This window comes from Falco peregrinus, chromosome 2, assembly GCF_023634155.1.
Source record: "Falco peregrinus isolate bFalPer1 chromosome 2, bFalPer1.pri, whole genome shotgun sequence".
In the NCBI taxonomy this organism is placed as follows: Eukaryota; Metazoa; Chordata; class Aves; order Falconiformes; family Falconidae; genus Falco; species Falco peregrinus.
The window spans coordinates 73,957,295-73,980,243 of NC_073722.1; the positions used below are offsets into that span (position 1 = coordinate 73,957,295).

The window sequence follows — 22,949 nt, forward strand, 5'->3', positions numbered from 1 at the left end:
CAGACTTTGTTTCAGAAAATTATAAAATCGCAGAGTGGTTTGGGTTAGAAGGGACCTTTAACAATCATCTAGTCCAACCCACATTGACCACCTCTTCAAGGTTCAGGTTCATTGGTTATCATGTATCACAACTAGTGCCAGAGCTAACTGATGGGTCACCACTGAGCACGCCAGCAGCAAAAAGGATGCAATCTTAATTCCAAAGAAAAGCACTCATCAAATTTGTGGCAAGTTCTGTCCTAGAGAATCCTGAAGAGGTAACACCACATTATGTACTAGCTACTTTTTCATGTCACCGTGTATTTTTCATTCATCAGAGGACAAATATTCTGTCAGATTGCACCACAGAATCTGGTCTCAGAACGCTTAACGTTACCAACACTCCCAAAACAAGTTTGCCTAACACACATCTTAGTACTTGTATAATTACGTTTTCATGAGCAATAATTAGAGAGGTCTATGTTTTTTTCACTGCAGAATTAAGGTTTATCAAAAGCTTCAGCAGTGCTGACTGGCTAGTCACTTGTAAGTAGAGATAAAATGAATGAACCCTCCAAGGAAGCATGGGGCTCTTACTAAAACATAGGGACCCTAGTATGGATGACATAAAAACCCCGTAGACAACAGGTTTTAACAAAATAAAAAGGATACTTTTTGCATCTATTCTCACAACCAGCAAAAGCAGCTGTTATTATCATTCATGGAAATTCTGAGATGAATCACAACAATTAATTTTCCATTTGAAATGAGAGCATGCAGGACAAACCCCCCCCCCTTCAAATATTTTGAAACCATTTATAAATAAACTAAATAATACAAGTCCTAACCAGGGAAAAATCATGTGGGGAGGTGAGAAACTAATATTGCCTAAAGCTAAAATCAGCTTTTGATATCAGCGGTCCACAACTCCTTACACTCTGTGGAGATGACAAAGTCAGCTACTGACTGCTAGATACTTCCAATACAGAAGAAATTATTTTATAACAGTCCTCAAAAGTAATACTGTTGATTATGAAGTGTCCACAAAAGCAAGCTGAAACTTAAGGTACCCATCATTATAGCAATTGTTTCTAATGGTGTATGAAGTATTTGTATTAATTTGCAGATAATTATCCAATTTGGTTGAATAAATTTGAAAAGAAAGAATTTAAGTTGACACAAAAATTAAATGCCAAAACTGTCACAGCCAGAATACAACTACAACATGCATACTGAAAAAAGGAGAGGAAACATGGGAGACCCTGGCTCAGCTACATTTCATAAGCAAACTACCTTCCAACACTATGAAAGAGGTGACAGAGCATAAACTATCTTTATCTTAGAGCAAACTAATGAAATAGCTTCATCAGTGCCACCGGGAATGTTTTTTAAAACAGAAGAAATGATGACTAGTGGTTCTCCTCATTTCAATCTAACAGACTGACAAAACGATTTAGATATTAATTGATTCTGAGTTAATTAATTGTGCTTCAGGTTTAGAAACATTCAATACTGAATTTTCATTGTATAAGAAATTGGTTACATTTCAGGGATACCTAGGTAAGCTAAAGCACTGGCTATACTTCTGTTTACTGCTGGGAAGGAAGGAGGCAGAACAGTTCTGCCCATCAGGCAACATGACTTTGGAGGAAGAATTGGATTTGAAATAGTTTTGTCAGATCTTATCTCCAGTTTAAGTTAATCCTCTCTAGCTGTCATTTTATTTCAAAAAGACACCCGTCCTGTGGCAGTCAATTGCATATTAGTTTTGCAGATATTCAGAGGGGGCTTTTATAACACCTACGTGAATCAGCCACCCTCAGTTCTGTGGAAAATACATACCTTAATACACAGACTGTCCCTACCAATGTGTATATAATAGCTTTGTTTCATTGAAGTGCTTTATATTTATTTACTTATTCTGTTTGGCTGGTTGAAGCAATTTGCTCCCTATAGGAAGACATTTGCGTCCCAAGAGGAAAATACGGAGGTGTTTATAGTAAAGCTATAAAAGCAGGGAGGAAGGATAAGCAGTAACCAAGACTATCAGATCCAGTTAAAATTGCTGGTGTAACAACAGGACAATATAATTAACTATGATAGCAACTTAAGAAAGCAGAAGAAAGAACAGCCAACACAAATAGAAGAAGAAAAGAATTATTACATCTTTAAAGATCATGGGAAGTCAGCCTGTCAGTTATTTTAGTCCAGAAAACAGCATACCGAGCAAGATCCTGAAGAAGAGAATGTCAATGACTGAGTCATTAAAAGCCGTGTAGAGTAACAGAAAGAAATTTATAGGAAAGCATAAACAGTTGTCTGCACAACAGCAAACATTGCAAGTTTCTCATAAAGTACGTAGTACATCTTCTACGCAGTACTTAATCACTAAAGCTCCTCCTCTTTTTCTCTCAAACACACTAGCAGTTTAACTATTGGTTTTATAAACATTTGCAATAAATTACTTATGAAACTAAAGAGTTGTACTTAGTCATGAATCAGCATTCCATGTTACAGGTTGGAATAGAAAGAGAATTAAGAATAGAAGAAGAGATCTACAAGCTCATTAGTTCCAAAATTCAAAGAGGAGAGTAGGTTCAAATCCAGAATACTGGTCAAAGGTATTTTTCTTGTTTCATTATACTACATGATGAAAAACTTGTAGAACTACAAAAAAAATGATAGCACTGTACTATCTTCTGTACTGATGACAAGACAGAGCAATTATAGTTATGCATAGTCATGCATACATCAATATAGTAACTGTATAGACATTTTTTATTAACAAAGTAAGTTTTGGTTTTATGAACAAAGTAATACGCTACAGATTTTGCTGTTGACACCAGAGAAATAGACTTGGATCACATCTCAGAATTGTGCTGCCCTCTGGCATCAGCTAGAAACGAGCATCATCTGAATATCCGTCTATAATAAATAACACATCACTAAACACAATGAAGACAAAAAGAAGAAAACCCAGAAAGGAGAAAAATGTACGGATATGCTGTGGTTTTCTTTTGTTGCAAAATACACAAATGCTCTGGTTCATATCGGCTTTGGACACAAACTTCAATGACAATCTCCTTATACCACCACCACCGTAAAGGATGAAACGCATAGACAACCATGGTACCATCCACAGGATATATTGATCCCACCAGACCTGTAACATCAGGCAGGCTTTTGTCTCACTTTTCACATCGCAAGCATATGAGGCATGGTTGATAGTAAGATGAGCATGCCCGTATCCTGCTTTTCCTCAGCTGCTGTTATTAGCAACCTTAATTAAAAACCAAAACCAACATGCAGCCAACACAAGTGTGCCAACCTTAATTGTCAGGAAAAACAAAGTACAGCCCTAGTTTTAAAATTCATACCAGTGCAAAGGACCTGCTGATGGCCACCAGCTCCTGTTTTTCTAGGGCTAGACCATTTGTGTTGGGATAGATTTCCCATAATGTTTCTTCTTCCTTTTAGATACTAAAATAAACCACTTTAGCTACAGTGAGCACTGCATTCTGCCCCAAGAACACCAACACTACATTGTGAACCTGAATTTTACTCTCCTCCTGATACCTACCTGAAAATACAGGACCAGGAAGGATTGCTTTAGGTTACAGTCACAGTAATGATGCACATAATACAAATCCCTTTGAAGCTGATTTATTTCACCAGTGAGACTTACTTTCCTCTTTCATTTTTCTGTAACTAAAATGTTTTATCTTTGAACCTTTGCCCTATGTTCAACAAGTGCATGTAAAATCTATACTAACATCACTTTGTTCATCAAGCATTGGAAAATAACAGGAATTTTCACATCCAATCATTCAGCCATCAGCTGGATGGCCTGTACTCAAGGCTGCAAGAGCACAAAATGTCAAGGAGTTAGACTAAATGATAAATCCAGGAACTTTATCAGATTTTAGCTGAAAGATAAAGCCTAGACGCCACCAAGATCCCCATTTCCCCTTCTTGCAGGTTACAAAAAAAAGTCAGCAAAGAGACTTTTCTGCTACATGTAAAGGATGAAAGTTTCAACTTATTCAGCATTCTGAATATGTTTTCTGAACATCCCTTTACTACAGATTTGGAAGATGCTATGAAGTAAAAAATCCTTTAAGCCTCTAGCTCGGTTTGCAGCTACAGATTCAGTGTTTAACACAGGAGAAAATCAAAAAAAGATGTAGTTCATTAGATTGTCATTAACAACAGCATATTACAGCAGAGCATGCTGAATGGGATTTATTCCACCACAGACTATGACATAGGAGAACAGACTCAAAAGAGGCAAGTACGCTCTACAGGAGAGTGCAGGTCTAAAAAGCTTACTCTTAAAAAAAAAAATAATTGGTGAAAAAGATGACCTTAAAGATTAGAGCAAACAGTCACTGACATTGCAAGTTCTGATTTTAGCCTCTCGAGACCATCTCTCCTGGACAAATTTGAGTGTAACCAACGTATACACTTATGATAAAATGATAAGAAAAGGAGATAAAAGTAGCAGTAGGCAAGTTCATATGTCTACTGCTGATTCTTCACCTTCATCACTGCCCCTGCTTCATCAGTTGTTGCCTTTAGAGACTTCAGACTTGCATTTTATGTAAACAGATGTCCTGCTTTCAGCTGCAACAGGGTTATTTTCTTCTTAGTAGCTGGTACAATGCTGTGTTTTGGATCAAGTATGAGAATAATATTGATAACACACTGATGGTTTTGGTTGTTGCTAACTAATGTTTATACTAAGTCAAGGACTCTTTAGTGTCTCAGGCTTTCCCATCCAGAAGGCTGGAGGGGCTCAAGAAACTGGGAGGGGACACAGCCAGGACAGCTGACCCAAACTAGCCAAAGGGCTATTCCATACCATAGAATGTCATGATGAGTGTATAAACTGGGGGGAGCTGGCTGGGGTCTGCCGACTGCTGCTTGGGGACTGGTTGAGCATTGATCAGGTGGTGGTAAGTAACTGTATTGTGAGTTACTTCTCTTTCCCTTTTGGATCTTATTCTTCTCTCTCCCCTTCTCACCACTATTATTATTATTATTGTTATTATAATATTTTACTGTATCTCAATTATTAAATTGTTCTTACCTCAACACACAAGTTTTACTTTTTTCCCAAAACTCCTCCCCATTCCTCTAGGGTGTGAGTGAGCGAGTGGCTGCCTGGTACTTGGTTGCTGGCTTGGGTTAAACCACGACAGCATGATTGTTTAAAGATTCCTGGAGATTGCGAATAAACTCACAAAGATAAACTCTGAAGGAAATAATTCTTCATGTCTGCATGATGGAAAAATTACCCTTTCCACTATTATTACCATCAACTACCTACCAGCTATTAGCTACTACTATATTGAATAGTACCCAGAAAATTATGACATACATACTAAAGTGATAAACCATCAAGTCACCCCTCAGCCTAATGGGAAATCCAACAGGCTTCCCATGAGACCTGCGGATGATTTTCCAGTCTATCACTGGATCACTTCATCACTGCTGAATTCAACTGACAAATCCTTTCTTCTGCTATCTCTGTGTTGCCTTGAAAAGAAGGTGGTCTTCAGACAGTAAAGCTCATTTAAAAAAATAAAATCCACAGTGGGTTTTAGAGATGGTAGATGAATACGCTTTTACTTTTGCAGAAAACATATGGATGTACACACAAAAATGTTTCTATTTAGCTCTTATGCACTATACACAGGTAGGCAGGCATTACTCTTTTTGTCAAGTGAAGACATGTGACTCAATAATACATTCAGAAGTCACATAGCACATGCACAGCAGAAGAGAATCTAGCTTTCCTAAATCCCAATTTGATGCTAAGTCCTGAGACTGGCAGCCCCATGGCACACACGTAAAAGGCAAACCAGCATATTTTATATGACAGAAGATCAAAAGCTCAGATTTACAAGATTTTAAAGATGCAGCTATGGAAAACAGTAGCTAATAGCTGAGCTACAAACTCAGCTGTGCCACAAATAGAGGCAAGGTATCACCTAGCAAATGCACTTAAGGAATTCATTAGATGGGAATGTCTTCTCCAGAGCTGATTATGTGGACTTGATGCCTATCTGGAGTCTTCCACCTCTCCCTGTTATGTGTATTATCTGTCTACACCTGAGCAAAACACACTGCTATCTGCTCCCGCCAGAAACTACAGAATTTCTGTCACAGGTTTCAGTGGAAGTAGCACCCAAGTGCATTAGATTCTTAACTCCTATTTTCAGCTGCATTTACTTCACCTCATGCCTGAATACCACGCTTTTGACTAAAGATGGGATAATTTTCTTTATTAATGAAAAGAAAAAGAAGAACAAACCAGCTAAATGTTATTGTAACATTCCTTAGGATACATGTAAAACCTGTAAGCACAGCACCACAGAATAAGGTAAAAAATAATAATAATAAAAATAATAAAAAAAGAGCTTCCATGAACTTTGGACACACAAAGGCTGAAAAAACTTTCTGGAACAAAAGTTGAATAAACTTTCCTAATTCACAGCAAATAAGCTGTTTAAACAAGCCTATTCAGAGTACTGTGTAACACTAAAGGCAAACCTGTGTCTTTAGATCTAAACAACCTGTGATCTGCTGCAGCATCAAATCTAAAGCTGAAATCTGGTACAATAACAACTATGTCACTATATGAAAAAACTGTATTTTTTCCTGATACTTATGTTTTAAATTACCTATTATTTTCAACAGAGGAATAATAATCAAATATAATAAAACCCAACTTGCCACCAGGAATAATCTCGTTTCACAGAATAAATACTACTTCTCGTTCTATTCACAATAACCTTTAGAAAAAACACAGTGAAGGTTCAATAGTAGAAGGTATTTTAAAATTATATTTTCTCCTTAAACATTAACTTTTCTATCTCTGTTTCACTTGCCCACTACATGGCAAGAACTCCTCCTTTATACTTCCTTTATAGGCTTTATTCTATTTTCCCTGTCTGTTTTAACATTTTATTTATAAAGAATGTTTTTATTCATTAAAGTAGTAGTGTAGCTTGTCTTCATCCAAGGTAGCCTTATTTTAGTACTGTCTCACATAAGTCTAAGGTAAAAAAAACCAATACATGTTACTTTTTTAAAAAAATGTGTAATAGATTGTACTAGTGCCTAAAAGCTACATATTTTTAATTTTCTTTGAAAATGAATATAGACAAATAAAAAGGCACCTAGAAAGGTTGGTACAATAAGCATGTCTGCATACACACAGGACTTATTGCTACAATCCTTCCTAAAACACAAGAATTTCCATCTGAATATGAGCAGAAACTTCACTTTGAGGGTGACAGAGCCCTGGCACAGGCTGCCCGGAGAGGCTGTGGAGTCTCCTTGTCTGTAGACATTCAAAACCCACCTGGACACGATTCTGTGCAACCTGCTCTGCAGAGGGTTGGACTAGACGATCTCCAGAGATCCCTTAGAACTCAATTCTGTAATTCTGTGATTTGGCAGCTGCTAATTTTGTTGAGTTGAATATATATTTTTAATAATTATAACCCAGTTCTGTGAGGCATGTGAGCTTAACAACTTCAAATATATGTTTAACAGTGAACATTTCCAATATCTCTAGCATAATCACTTGCATGCTTGAAGTCTTGATATTATGGGGCTTTGTAGCTTCAAGTTTATTTCAGAATGGAGCCTTTGGAATAATAATAAGTTAGCATTTTTTAATTACACAAAACATACAGTGTACAGTGAGCTGAAGAGCAGTACCCTCTCCAATCTAAGAACTGACAATGCTCACTACATTGACAGTTTGGAGTTGTCAAGTGTTCTCACAACAGCTTTGTTGACTGATACATGTTTCCAGTGCTCTGAAATTTGTTTTAGACAAACTGCTGAATCTCACTGCTGCAGTTAAAATGTGTTCTTACCTCTTTCTGTAAGAGGTCACTATTCCTGCAACAGAACCAAGAGAAGAGACCTAGTAAGAGGCAGCAAAGTATATGGTCACATCTGCTGAGTTTACTGCTGGGATGGTAATCCCTCTGTCAAGGGGAAGAACTAACAGCTGGAGGTAGCAGTTTCTTCAGCTCCTAGACCAAGGTCTTCCAGAACTTTCCTGTCAAAACTCCAGCAAAATCCCTAACTGATGCTAGGGCTCTTTTACCCATGGCTTACTGTATTTTCCATGAAAGTCTTCCGCTAGTAGACATAATTTTCTTATATATCTAAAAAAATGAATCAGCTGCATCATCCCTCCCTTGTAGTCTTATCAGGTCCTGGACTCTGCACAGAACACCACAGTCATATTTCTGCACACAGTTGATAAGGTAGTTTCCTTAGCTAAATGGAAATAATGTTGTAAGCAGAAACATATTGACAGCATTCTGGCGTCACTGAGGACACCTGGCTTGCTTCCTAAAGCCTTGTGTCTCAAAGTGACTTTGTTATCCGCAGAACCTCTGTTGCAACCTGAGTTTCCTGGCCTGTTCCTCCTCCTACCCAGCCTTCTCACACTTGGTTTTAGAAGCCCTGACTTTGCAAAACAGGTTCAACACAGGGGTGATTTCTCTCTTACCTTCCCTAAAACTCTCCTACTGTTGCTTGGAGGTGCCTTCCTGTCATGGCTGACATGCTGATAGGGAATTTCTTGGTCCAAAGAGTCCTTGTTCTTTTGCTAAAGCACCAGGTGATATTTTTCCTCTTTTTTCTACTTTTGTTTTCTGCCACTTGACCCTGGAATTTTGCTCTCATGCTGAGCTGGCAAGGGCAACCTATTCCTTTTCCTTTTCTCTTGTATGGATTTTCATATCCTGGAAGTCCATCACAAATCAGAAGAACACATGCAAAAAACTCCCATCCCAAAACAAAAAGCTAACAAGTGGCATACAGTTCATGTCAGTCACCAGTGCTGTCAGGTAGCATAGCAATTTTTATGCAGGATGGTTGGTTCTGAGGTGCTTTCCAGTAACCACAAAAGATTCAGTGGGAATAATTTACTTCACCTGTGGGACCTGGGTGATTATTTAAGGGTACAGGAAGACCTAATCCTACTGAAAAAAACTGAACGATGTATGTTCAGTTCAGTTCACCGAATAATGCCTGGCTAAGGATTTACCAAGATGCTGCCAGAAACTGATATGGGGAGAGATCCCAGTCTCTGCTAGCTCCATACCACTGCACTACTTAGCCACACTGAATGTCACTATTTTAGCAGATTTTTTTCCGTTCTGCCCCTCCATCCCCTGCTCAAAGCAATGAAAGACATTAGAGAACTAGGCTGGCCCCTCCCTCTTACTTTACATTAATCCTTTAGACATTAAGGAGAGATGCTGTGATACCTGCTTCCAAGTCTTGCTGCCTTTTCATGCCCCACAGAGGGAAAATTAACACATAATAGTTAAAGAGAAGATGAGTTTTAATCTCCATAGCCAGAACACTTTATTTACATCTTAATCTCCATTTTCTTGAGTATGTAAGTGTAGATCTCACCTTTGCAAGCTCTAGAGATAGAAAAGCTGGAGAGAAAGAAGGGATCTAACATCAGAAAAGCAATGCTGCTTTAAAAAAGAAAAAAAAAAAAAAAAAGGAAATTAAACCCCAAAATATTCTTACTTTAAAATAAGAATTTCAGAGAAGAAAGAAATTCTACCACAAGAAACCCCCGATTTACAGACTGCCTGTTTACGCAGGCCAGTGTCTGACTACCCTGGAAAACTTGTTACTTGCATAGTAATCAAGCCTGCGCTTACTACAGCTGTTGCAGAGTGAATGAACAATATTCTCAGCTAAACAATGAGGGGGTTCAGCCAACTCAGCCATCTGAAGGACCAAGCAGCAGAGACTATTTCAGGTCTGGGGAGGAAGGCTTAAAGCTGAATCCAACCATGCAGCTAAAAGCAGGAAAGCCATAAAAACCCCAAGGGCTTGTCTGCATATGTAGCTGTTTCTTATTAACTTAGTAAGGTTTACATGCTAAATTTACTAGGTTAGACTGAATTTTCAAGTTAAACTGGTCATGCACAAGGCACAGTCTTTGGAATAAGCATGTCCACACTTGAATTGTTTAGGAATATCTTAACCCATTGGCAGTCCATAGGCTTTATAGCTTCTTTACCACGCAGTTCAGCTTCTGATTCAACTGCGAAATAATGGCTTTTAATATCCACTGGCAAAGCTATCCCAGCAAATTTCTCCTTGCATGGACACTGAGTGTTGGAGCGCAGTTATACAGGTCATTCCCTGCCGCCAACAGAAAAAAAGTACAGCAGTAATCATACTTCTATTTGAGTAACTCTCCTATTGAGAGTCCTGCTGTCAGTTTTACTAGGCACACATTACACTCCAAATAAATGCTGTTATGCTGGCAAAACCTGTAAGGTAGCACCCGATGTGAGGCTCTCTTTTTGAACCCAACTCACAAAAGGTGATAATGACCTTTCCTGTTAGTCTTACAGCCTCCAGGAAAGAACGAACTTTGGGAACCTTTTGTTGCTAGATTTTGTTTTGTGTTTGGTTTTGCATTGTTTTGGGGAGAAGAGGAGGATTGTGGGTTTGGTTTAATTGCTTTTTTCTTGGGGTTTGGTTGGTTTGGGTTTTGAGCAGCTAATGCCAAAGTGAGAACACTAAAATAAACTGTTTACTTTCTTGACAACATGTCCATGGCAACTTCAAAAGATGACAGTGACTTTGTTATTATGCTTGCGTGTGTAAAAGTAAATTATAAGAAGGTGTATTTTTTAACAAAAGAATGTTTCTCTTTAGAAACAATACAGAAGTTTTGTTTCACTGAGTTATTGTAGTTAGAGCCCTGAACCCTGCTGCTTTTAGGTTGAAATGTTAAATATCTTACAATGCCACTTAAGAAAAATAAAACATTTGTGACTTGGTGATGAAAACAGTGCAGAATAATCTAAAACATGCCCACAAATTGTTTACATCTTGTAAAGCACTGTAGACATTTAGATAGAGCAACAAAACCTCATTACTCAGAATTAGCAAGCTTCAGTGTATAATAAGAACAGAATGCCTATCCAAAAAAAAAAAAAGAGAAAAAAAATTACAAAAAGAAAAAAAATGAACCCTCATTCTAATGTTCCCAAAAGGCATTCAGTTTTTATTTAAATACATAGCATAACTTTAGCCTATCCTCTTAAATTCTTCATTCATATCCAAGCCTTCATAAATTCCTTTACCTTACTACTCAGTAGTACACGACAGATCATTATTAAATACTATTTTATACCAAAAATAAATGCCAATCAGGTAAACACATTTTATCAACAAATACACATTACATATAACTAAATAAAATTGTCGGTTATAAAGAATTTTTAGTGAGAGACACAATGAGCATGGAAATAGCCATACAATAGCCACAAGCTTCAAACAGAAGTTTAATGGCTAATTCTTCTGCATATTTCCCAAATGCTTTTGCTCACACAGAATGTAGTTATACTGTTCTGTATGCACATTTATGAGCATGAAAAAACACCCTTGTGCACGATGATCTTTGAAGAGAGAATATTTAAATTTTTAATTGGGGTTCTAGGGGTTTTTTTTTGTTTGATTGTTTTTATGAAGTCAAATAAGCTAAATCTTTTGACAAACAGCTGCAGTCTTGGACAACAAAACAAGAAGTTACCAGTGATAAACACATACCTCTGTTATGAATGATTTGGCTGTTGAGGGGTTCATTATAAGAATAGCCCGTCTCAGAGTATCCCGATAGCGGTTCAGTTCTTCTATTCGCATAGTGGCAAAGAGCCCTGTGATCATTTTATTGATGTTGTTTTCTACTTTCTGCAGTGCTACATCCATTCCCTGTTGAGACACTTTGTCCAAAAACTCTTGTATTCCACGGATATCTAGGAAAATCACAAGCCAAATAAGATTTTAATTGGTAAGTAGAAAAAAGACACAATTAACCGTTCAATTCCTTTCACAGAAGTGTTTTGTTCAGTGCCAGGTATACCCCTGTGGGCTTTCACTTAATATTAATTGGATATCTTCCTGACCTATGTTCATGGCATTTCTTGAAATACTTAAACAGAGGAGAGAATAGCTATGTATCAGCTACTGTCCAAAAGAACCACTAGAAAACAAATGTAGAAAAATTTCTAGCAACTTTCCTAATTTGGTCATTCAATCATCACACTTGTTCCTTATTTTTCTTAAAGCACTTTCACACTAAAATCCATAAAAAGCAGTGAAGCTATGACTGTAACACTGTGCTTCTTTTGAGTGAAGGTTGTATGAGGGCAACAGAGGGAGAAAAAGGTAGGAAGCAAATAATTTCCTTTTGCAGGACTCAAAATTATGTTATCTACTGCAAGATTATGTAGCTTAATGTATCTAAGTCAAGCTTGAGCTGTTCACTTATCAGAAAGTCTTGTTCTGTTCACTAACCACAGAAAGCTGTGGTTAGTCCTGCAAACATGAGGCTAACATGGCCAGAGGTCCACGCTGCAGGGGGAGAATTATGTGACTCCCCTGCAGCAAAGCATCAGCAACATGACAGAGAAACCTGTGTGATACACCCTTGAAAATATTGTGGAAATTTCACACGTGGATTTAGTATGGGAACTATGATGGTGAAAGTACAAGATCAATGCAACTAAGGTGTGGCTGGTAACCGCGGCAGAGGAACTCTGCTCAGCCCCAAGGGAGCCTAGCAGGAATACTCCAGCATCTAGACCTGATGGGACTTCAGGGAAGAGATGGAAATACCTGAGCTAGAAGTCTTTGTGTTGACTTTGCTGGAAAAACTGTATCAAAACTATAACTCAAGTTTTCCTCTTTTCCAAGCCAAGTGAATACTCTTCTTATTGAGCTATAATTTCAGAGTTCTGGGGAGCTCAACATACTCTGAAGTTTAAAGGTTCTGACAAACACAGGTGATCTTGATGCTTGACTTCAGGTTATGGCAAAATAAGCTATCTAAGAAGTTCTGAGTTTTACAGAAGTCCGGCAGCCCTATCAAGAAGATCTGAGGCTTAGACATTCACACCTTGATCTGCTTATTGTTGGCCACAAACAGCTGCATATGGAAATCAAAATTCAGTCTTTACATTAGAAAAAAAGCTCTGCCTGTCTTCCCCAGCAAGAATGTACTAATTGGAGAGTATTAGAGATAGCCATCTTCCTCCAGCACCAGATTACCAAGATACTTCAAATTACAACGGTTTACAATCAAACAGTCCATGAAAATAATTCAGCAGGGTTAGTCTTGGAAGTTGGACAATCAGCAAGTTGGGTCTCTTGTCTAGAGCTCTAAAATACCATGAATTGGAATGAAATATTATTTTAGGCATTTAGGCTATTTCAGGCATTCAGCACTGCAACCCCATTCTTCAGACACTGCTGAAATACCAGCACAACTAAACACTTGAAGAATAGTTTAAACATGAATAAAATACATGCTTACCCTAAAAATAAACTTCCATAAGAGAATCAGATACTAATTACAGCTTCTATTTAATATCTAAATCAGGAAAATTAAATTCAATCTAATCAGAGATGTCAGAATTTTTTTTTTTTTTGGCATTTTAAATATCAATTTAAGAAGCAACAAGATTACTTGAACTGCTACAAATACATCTAGTTTTATGCAAATAATAAAATAACTACTTTCCACTTTAACCCCTTCATTCTAAAGTTTCTGATGCTCACCCGCTCTGAGTTAGTCAACATCCAGACAAATGAAATAAAAACTGAAGAAAACTGCCCAGTTGGAGTCAAAATTATTGAAGTAAAAGGAACACATGAAGATAGGATCTAGATACACTATCAATATAGGGGGAACACTATCAATCAAGGGGAAAAGGTACTTAGGCTATAAGAACCCTTTAAAGTTCCATAGCATAAATCCATATATTCTTCTCCAACACCAGAAGAGGGTAAGCAGGAACCACCAAACAAAGTTTTATTTGTCCTTTCAAAACAAGAATGTAATCTCCCTTGACCTGAATTTATAAACACACTGGAGTTATTAGCCGATATTCTGTATAATCTGTGTTGTCCCAGAAGCCAGATTATGGGATCAAATGGCTTTGTTTGCCATGAATATCCGCAAATGTAAACAATGAAACAATTATCTTGAATCTTCACCAAATGAAGGGACAAAAGGCACAGAGGTCCAGTATTATTCTACAGTTCTACATTTATTAGGTGACCGTACCAACAGTATGGTACCTATGTGATACACTTTTGGAAGAACAGCATGATTCTAACGGAAAAGATACCAAAGTAGGATTCATAAAACTTCTTTACTAATTCTGCCTTTGGCATTGATACAACAAAAAGCTGTGGGCAGGAAACAAATACAGACTTTGCTTATACCTCAGTTTACCCAGTAGAAGAATGGAGGCATTGGTGATGCTCACCTGCTGCTATGAAACAGCAGAGAGCACATAAAAAAACCCTGCTATTTAAATGCTATTTAAATAATGATGGTGCTTCCAATATTTCGGCAGCAAGTCACTAGCAATGATCATATTCAAAGCGTATGCCAAAGAACAGATGCTGCCACTGAATGGGCAGCATTATCTTTCCTGCGTGGATTGTCTCAAAGTGGCACATATCCACACTGCACTCTGGAATAATCTTTCTAATACGTAAACTCCTTCTGCAGAAAAATCTGGCAAGCAACCTGTGGTACAGATGGCTCTGCTGCGGAGACACAGGACTGTTCATGTTTGGAACACAGGTGTTTCTTGCCCTGAATTTGCTAGCCAACCTGTTGCCCAGCCAGAAGACACATTTCTATTTTTAATTTAAATCAGATGAGTCACAGTAATTTCCAGAAATGCAGAAGAGCTGCCCATTATCACCAATATTAATTATCCTCCTTACTGATAAAAGCCAAAGTTACCACATAGAGACAAACCAATGCAAGAGCCAAAGCTGCTATCTCCTCTCCTGACTCCGTGTCACTATTAGCATTACATTTTCTGTTTTTTCACCGTACAGTCATCACTTCCACTCTACACATTCATGCACAAGAACATAGAATCATTCTGCAGTCAAATACTCCACATCAGATGTAGGGTTAAACCAGGCTGGAAATTTAAAAGAGATATTACCAAACATTCTCTTTTTCACCAAACTTGTAGCTGATTTAAGATATTATGAAGTCAGCTTGGAAAGTCTAATAAACAAAGAGGAAGGCAAGCAAAATTTATCAAGGACTCTTGGAAATTACCTTCCCTGTCTACCCATACATAACCATGCCACCACAAGGCAGACATCCATAGGAAGGTCTTATGCTCTGCACTGCTGGTGCACAGAAGGTCCAGCACTGAACACACTAGACTGGCTGCAGCTACAGCTAAATTTTATGTGTAGAGCATCCTGCATGGGCAACCACAAGGCCCATGGCCTCCTAAACTCTGAGGATCTGCCTGATTATATTCAAATGGAGTTAACTCAGCGTAACACCACTCATGACAAGATCTGAATTCAGGTGCCAGCCTTACCACAGACTTGTCCTTACTGAGTCAGTTACTATGGACCTGTCCTAAGAAAGAACTTAGAAAATAAAGTATAAGTCAAATCAAGTGCAAGCACCTAAACTCACATTGTCTTTTCATTGAATAATATTTTTGATACTGGAGAAACCGCAACAAACAGGTATCTTACATGGTGTTACAGAGCATGCTCAGTGCAGAGTTAAGCGCACTTCACAGACTACGGCTCCTATATCTAAATCGCCTTAAATGACCAGCCTGGCAGGAGCACAGTCAGACCTCACCTAACACAAACAATAGCACTATTTAATGGAAAGCTCAGTCGTTCTGTGACAGAAAATGTGCCCAGCCAGGTGACAGGGAAAAGAAGTCAGTATTTTCAGAAGATCAGGAGGATTTAAAATCTGTGGCTTTCCTTGTCACCAGATATAGAAAAAACTGTCTTTGCTCTCTTTTCATTGAGGTCTCTACACTGTATATAAGAAGATTCCTGTCTTCCATGTCTTGATTTTAAGACAAAAAATAAAACATGGTTCTTCCACAAGGTATTATTTTAGTCACTGGATCAGATGTTCCTCTCACTTCTTTGTTCTCTCTGGCCCTGCGTCACTTCCCTTTGCTATCTCTGTTCCAATGCAGAAGAACAATTTCAGAGGGAGCAAATCTCCTACTCCATCTTGGGGAAAGCTTAATGATCAGGACATTGTAGAAGAAAATATGCCAGGGTTCAGGCATCTCATATAGGAAAACCAGTATGTATATGCAGTGAAGATTTTATAAGCTGTACAAAATGAACAAAAAGTATAAACAATTCACATGCTAAGTACTTCTTATACCTTATTATAAATGAGAAATCTACAAGTTAGAAGCAGATGTAAAGTTCCTAAAAAAATTTCAGATCACACTATGACCAGGAGAAAAGAAAGATGGCACTATTCACCAACAGTAATTAATCTATCCACCTCCATCAGTGTATTTCATCTAAATTACATGGTGCTCACTTAGTACTTTGGTTATTTCAAAACGGGTTTACAGTCATTAGCTCATCCTCCTTCTCATACCATTTTAGATCTGAGAACATTTTCCTCACAGTATCCAGATGATAAATACCAACTGATTCAGCTGTGGCAGTAAAGGTGAATGCGCCCGACATAAATATTCACTGGCTGATTTACACAAAAGACTACTTTATTTGTACAGTTGATGAGAAAAGCCTTTGTATAATAAATGACACTGTTCAAATTCTTAGCAAGAAAGCTTTATAAGACTAGCACAGTGATTCTTCCTTACACAATGATGGCTGAAATGACAGCAACTATTAATTATAGAAATGCACTGTACAGAAGGGGGATGCGCAGCTCCAGCTGAACTATGATGGTGCCACTGCTCTGCTTAAAACCTTGAGCAGTGTTCACATTCCTGTGCATGTGCTGATATTTATTAATATGGTTAAGATCTAGACTGAGGAAAACAACAGTTTGGCATAATCATTCAAAACCAGTCCATACTACTTTCACGGGAGTGGGATTCCCTCTTATTAGTTAGCTTATATGTAGTTCAATGAACCTCCAAAGTAAAACAGACTAATAATACTAAAAAAATTCTACGTAGCTTCTTCATATTAGTGTTTAGGAACCGAGAGTGAGTAGCTATTTGAGCTAGTTTAACTATCTAGCTTCAGAGAATATAGTAGCAGTAAATTCAGGCTCACATGTTTAATTACATATGAAATCTCATTTATATTATCAAAAGTTCTGGAACCTAACATGTGGGGATAAAATTTCTTTGGGAAACTGAAAATATGTAAATGGTAAGAATGATCAGGTTTTCCTCCCTTGCTTGCAATTTTCTGATACTTCACACATGCAAAAGGACAATAAATTTTCTCAAATTTCATAAAATGATCCAGCTGAGAAAAGGGAAGAAAAATATATTTATATATTCTTTTATTTTTGAAGATATTTAGAATTCCAACTGTAATAAAAACAAGCTCAATTTTATTGAGATGAATCTATTGTGGTACTACTGAAACGCCTATGTAATTTTTATTTTAAAGGATCATCCAAATGCCATTTCCATCAATTACTTTCTAGTTTGTCCTATATCAAAATTATTAGAGATTATACTTCAAATAAGTCAATATAGATAGTCTGAAACAGCTGAATCAATGTTGGGGGAGAGATACTAACTTTTACAGTTCTTAAATCCTACAAAACATAAGTTTCCAACATTACTGGTGATTGACACATGATTTTTCCTTTGAGTTTCTCATTTTTTTAACTGGAATGAAAGGAAGAAAGGAAAAAGCAAAGGATAAAAAAGATAAATAAAATTGAAGCTAGAGCTAATCCTTAAGAGCAGCAGCTGCTACCTTAGCTTCTCAAAAATGACAAGGGAATCAGATTGTGATCACCCCTCACCGTGGAGGCTGACAAGGCAATATACTCTATAATCACATACTTTTGAAAGTGTAACCTGCTTTCTAACTCTTCATTCAATTTCTTTTTTTTTACTATAGTTTGTATTAGAGACTTCCAAAAGGCAGGAGTTGCCTTTGAGTAAAACAACCTCTTACAAAGAAATAAAAATTTCCTTGCCTGGTGTCTCCAAAGATTATAATGGCTTAGACCCTACTGCTGTTTTTGTGCCAAACTTCAAACATTATACTTAAATCCTATACAACTGTACAGCACAGATCTATACCTCTGTCTATACCTATATTTAATAACAAGTGAACTACACTTCTGTCTATGATCCACCAACTCTCCCTGTTGGTTTTCATAAGCATGAGGAACCAAGCATCCCCTTCCAAGGAGGGGGTGAGGAATAGCATTCTGGTAATAAACCAAGTGTGACTATGTGTGTGATAACCTTACTGCAGAGAAATTGTTATCTGATTGTGCATCAATCTGCTCCATAATAATTTTCTCAGTTGATAAAAAGTTTATACTATAGAAACAGGAATATTTTATGAGTGGACTGTGCTGTGAACAGAAGCTATAAAAGTGACACTGATAAGCTAAGATTTAGAAATACTGTAATAAATATTTTCTAGCTTTTTTCTGAATCATTACTTCCTCTTTTTCTTGATTGGCTAAAACTCTTAGAAAAGTTCTCTTTTCAATTTATGATAATAGCTGGCATTTCTGATGTTACTGTGCCTAACTCATGCCTTTTTTCCAACGGCAGTATAATTTATTCAACATGCAAAGTACTTTGTTCAATAGTTTCCTCATGTGGTAACAGTTCATTTATTTAGCTGCCAAAATGCCAGTTTACAAACTCAATTTTAGTATTTCTGAGAAGATATTAAAACAGTGTGTCGAGAATTGAAAAAACATCACAAATGGTAGTAGAGATTAGTATACAGTTCAAATATTCAAATACTCTTAAAATAAGTCACTTTTCCTCTGATGCTTGCAGACTGTGTACATATATGAGAAACCTCATGCCTCCGCAAAACCTTGAGATAACATCTCATTTACAGCTATCACCCATTACACAGATACTAGGAGAACATTTACAGTTTTATTTTGACCTCAGCACTGAAATTCTAGATATAATAAAATATTTGGTGTTCCTTCCTTACTAATACAACTCAGACGGCTGTGAGGGCAAGCCTTCAAATACTTTATACATTCCATCCTTAAAGACAACAAACATGAGAGAATGAGAAACCATCTCTTACCTTCCTACATATTCACTTACAGTTCCTGGAATGCATTTCGCCAACGATTATGTGTTTGAAAAGCAAAAGCACGGCCATTGTTCCACTACAGACATTTTATAGAATAGTTCAGTTATCTCAGAAGTTGAATAATTTTAAGGTCAACCAAATTATATATTCAATTTCTGGTGGCAATGTCAACCAGAAAAAGCAAGTTGTTAACAAAAGTTCTCACAAACAGATGCTAACTTACCATATAATTGACACATTAAAGTTACACAGATGAGAAATACATGTTCCTTTCCTTATCAGGATGACATAATAAATACTAAAGGAAAAAAAAAAGTTCAATAATAAGCTTGAATTAATTATATGTTTATTGAGGCACAGTGAAGTAAATGAGTATGGGAAGCTGGCAAAGAGCCAGATGAGTAATAAACAGTTTTAGGACTGTCTGGAGACAGGCTTGAGAATATTATAATCATCAGGCAGCTGAAAACAGCCTCAGGGTAATTATACGCATTTGCAATCTATTAAAGGGAGCATGATTCTTTTATGAATCTATATTAAACTTGCATTAAAACTTTAAATGATCTGAAAATGTTATGGTTTCAAACACATCTTTGTCACCGGTCATCATATATTTATTTCTGGAAAATGTGCGTGCAGGAAAGTGTCAATGGAATTAGTTTGTTTAAAGGAGATAGTAGGAATCCAGGGTCCATATGCACAGGTGGGCATTATCTCAGAATATTACCCCTCTTACAATACAGGAGGTAGCCTTTCTGCAAGGAGCTCAGCCTTTTGAGTTCCAGGTATAATCCCTTTTTTCCCAGGATCTTTAAAGAATAGTATTCCAATCTTATTGCATTACACACTATTTGAAAACAACCGCCTTCCTGGGGCAGGAATGGGGAAAACGCTCTCTTCATATTTTCACAGACCTCTCAGACTGGAATCCTTAGTAATACAGATCTCACTGCTTTCCTCGTTGAGATTGTATTTTATATTTGTCTCTTTCTCCAAAATTCTCCCTCGGGCTGAGCCTGTGACATCTTTCTACTGATGTGACCAGGTACCTAGCACCACTGCCTTCATTCTTTCCAGGTGCACAAATTATCTGAAACCCCAGCATATGCTGAAGAACAAGAAGGGAGATCCATGAGGATGTTTCTGTGAGACAGATTCCCTCTAAAATCTTTCCTACTGTTAATCCCCTCCCCTTTCAGCAGAGTCTTCAATTACTTCTTCAACCTCCATTTGCAATGAGAATGCCTTCTTTAGCTTCACAGGGCAAATTCCCTTCATAGCCTTCATGCTTGTTTTGTTTCTTTTCTTTACAAAAGTTAAAATAAAATTACCACCTAAAGGAATGGTAAGTACCCATTGCCAAATATAAGTAGTATTAGTAGGAAGGTGAAAAAACTGTAAGCAAAAATATCTTAGTTCTGGAATTGGTAAATACCACAAATGAACAGTGATGTTTGCATATCAAAGGCACGCTGTGTTGAAAAACAAAATGTTAGGTCAGAAATTTGGACAGAGAAATGGGGTTTCTTAACCTTTTTTTTTTAATATAAAATGCAGAAGGGTTTTAAAATATTACTGCCACCACTATTAAAAAAAAAAAAAAAAAAAAAAAAAGACAAAATTAATTCTCCAGAAACAATCTTATTTTCCTAGCCTTTCTAGATGAAATGCAGAATCTATCTGCTTTGGTACTAACAAAACATTAAAAATAAATATTTTCAAACAGCTAGACTTTCTTGCTTTCATCTTAGAAATGGAGATACCTACACTGTACATTGCACAAAATCCACAATAATGTTTTTGCAATGATTGACTGGTTTCTTCATAAAGAATTTACTACAACAGAAAAGTATCTATGCATTCCTGGAAAATACAGTGAACTGTAAACTGCCTGAAGAGTAAGACATGAATTACAAAAGCTTGCCCCTTGGTACTCTACAGAGATAAAACCCAGCAATATGCTGGGATTCTAGGTCAATTACTCTGCTTATACAGCCTGGCCTCACACACTCAGATCTCAAATGACTGTTTCATTTGTTTTCCTCTGTGACTGAATGTGTAAGGGTCTTTTTCATGTTACTGTTTGGGGACTGGCTGTTGTCAGATGCCAGTCTGTGGGCTAGGAAGGATTTGCTGTTTCAAATTGCATTTTGCTCACTTTGAACTTGAAATCATAAAGTAAAGACGTAATAACTTGGCAAAGCTTGCTGAAAACATTTACAGATGTCACTGGCTCTTTTTATAAATCTAAATTTTGCGGTTTCCAAAGGTGTAAGTTATACATTTATAGTATCCAGTCTGAAAATGTCTTCACTGAAAAGGGTGCTTAAGGTCCTAAGGAAGAGTTCAGAGACTTACTGGAGGAACTGCCCAGTCTCTACACTAGCTTGTAAGGAGATGCACAACTATCCTCTGCAGCAGAGTGATCCTATGGTTTGAGCTGAGCAGTCAAAAATGTAAACAGCAGGAGCAGATTGGGCTGCTTAAATGAAGTAAATTTGGCTTGTACTTACTGCGTGGATAGTAATTTTAATAGCAGGTTGAGAAAGGCATCAGTCTACTGCATAATTTCGCTGCATTTCATGCCGCCTACTCTTTAACTCTGCAAGAAGACTACCGTTAATGGCATTTGAAGAAGTGTAGAATTGTCCTTGAACGCTTTTAATATGCTCATATGAAATTTTCTTAAACAAAATCAGATTTCATGTGCCAGGTAGGCCTTTATCTTATTTTACCTCAAGGAACAGAAGACACTGAATACAAGCAGACTGACTACACTATTTCCACTGGAATTTTGATCTAGATCATCCCAGCAGAGAACAAGGATGGTGAAAAAGATGATGACTCATCTCATTCATTTTCACAAATTCATCTGAATACACTAAATGTGAAAATACAATTATGGTAATGAAATCCAAACAAACATTACCTAAGTCTGCTCAAGTCAAAATGTTCCCTTTTCTCATCTCCTCACTCATTAATTGTTACTGTGTATTAGCTTCACATTATTTATTGGCAAGGCTCCACCACTGACAAAAGACTATGGCTTTACTATAATCTCTCACTAGTTACTCAGCTTTAACTAAGTTGACAGCAGCAAAATACTTTTTTGATTATTAACAAGGTGTCTTTTATTTGGTATTCAAATAACCAGCCTACTTACAATTTCACTTGGAAAAAACTCATCAGTTAAAAAACTTAGGTGTCAATTATTTCAGAAATGCATTTCTAACTCACTTCTTCAACACCCAGCTGGTTATGACTTAATGAAAGAATTGCTTCCTTTAAAGACTTTGACTGTCTTTGTTTGTAAAAAACCTTTAAGCAGACTTGAATCTTCTAGCATCTAGATAGAAGAAGTGTTGAAATTTTAAAACTGAATATAGTTGTCTACTTCTATTCAAAAAAGAATTTGGGAGTTTTGAAATACGGTAACATTGGGGAGATAACTCTCAGCCCTGCAGAAAGACACATTTCCAGTAATAAACAATAGTCTAACTCTCCGATAATGAAAAGGAATCTATGATAGACTGCAAGATAATAATCAAAAGCAATCCAATCCATAGGACTGAAAACCTATGGTATTGATAAATTGACACATAAATGCTCGCAGCCTCTTTTAAAGGTGCAAGGGATCTGGTTTAGCACAGTATTTACTTTTGATGTGAGCCCCATTTTACTGTAGGAAAATTTATTTTAAATATGAAAGGCACGTTTTCATTCATAGAGTGAAAGTATTGGAAATAATTTCAGTAATACAACTCAAGTATTTTGTAAATTGTTAAATTAAATCACTATACAAAATTTTTCAGAAAGGAAAGTGTTGGTGTTCTGCTGGTTGCTGG

The 22,949-nt window shown here is 37.0% G+C and overlaps 1 protein-coding gene across 1 annotated transcript in view; it reads right to left on the reverse strand.

Moving 5' to 3' along the window:
• The window catches only part of GRID2 (glutamate ionotropic receptor delta type subunit 2), a 730,229-nt gene that overhangs the window by 282,916 nt on the left and 424,364 nt on the right, over positions 1-22,949 (reverse strand). Inside the window, exon 4 of the mRNA XM_005232525.3 lies at positions 11,602-11,807. Coding sequence (XP_005232582.2) covers positions 11,602-11,807 — 206 coding nt within the window. The remainder of the gene's footprint in view (positions 1-11,601; positions 11,808-22,949) is intronic.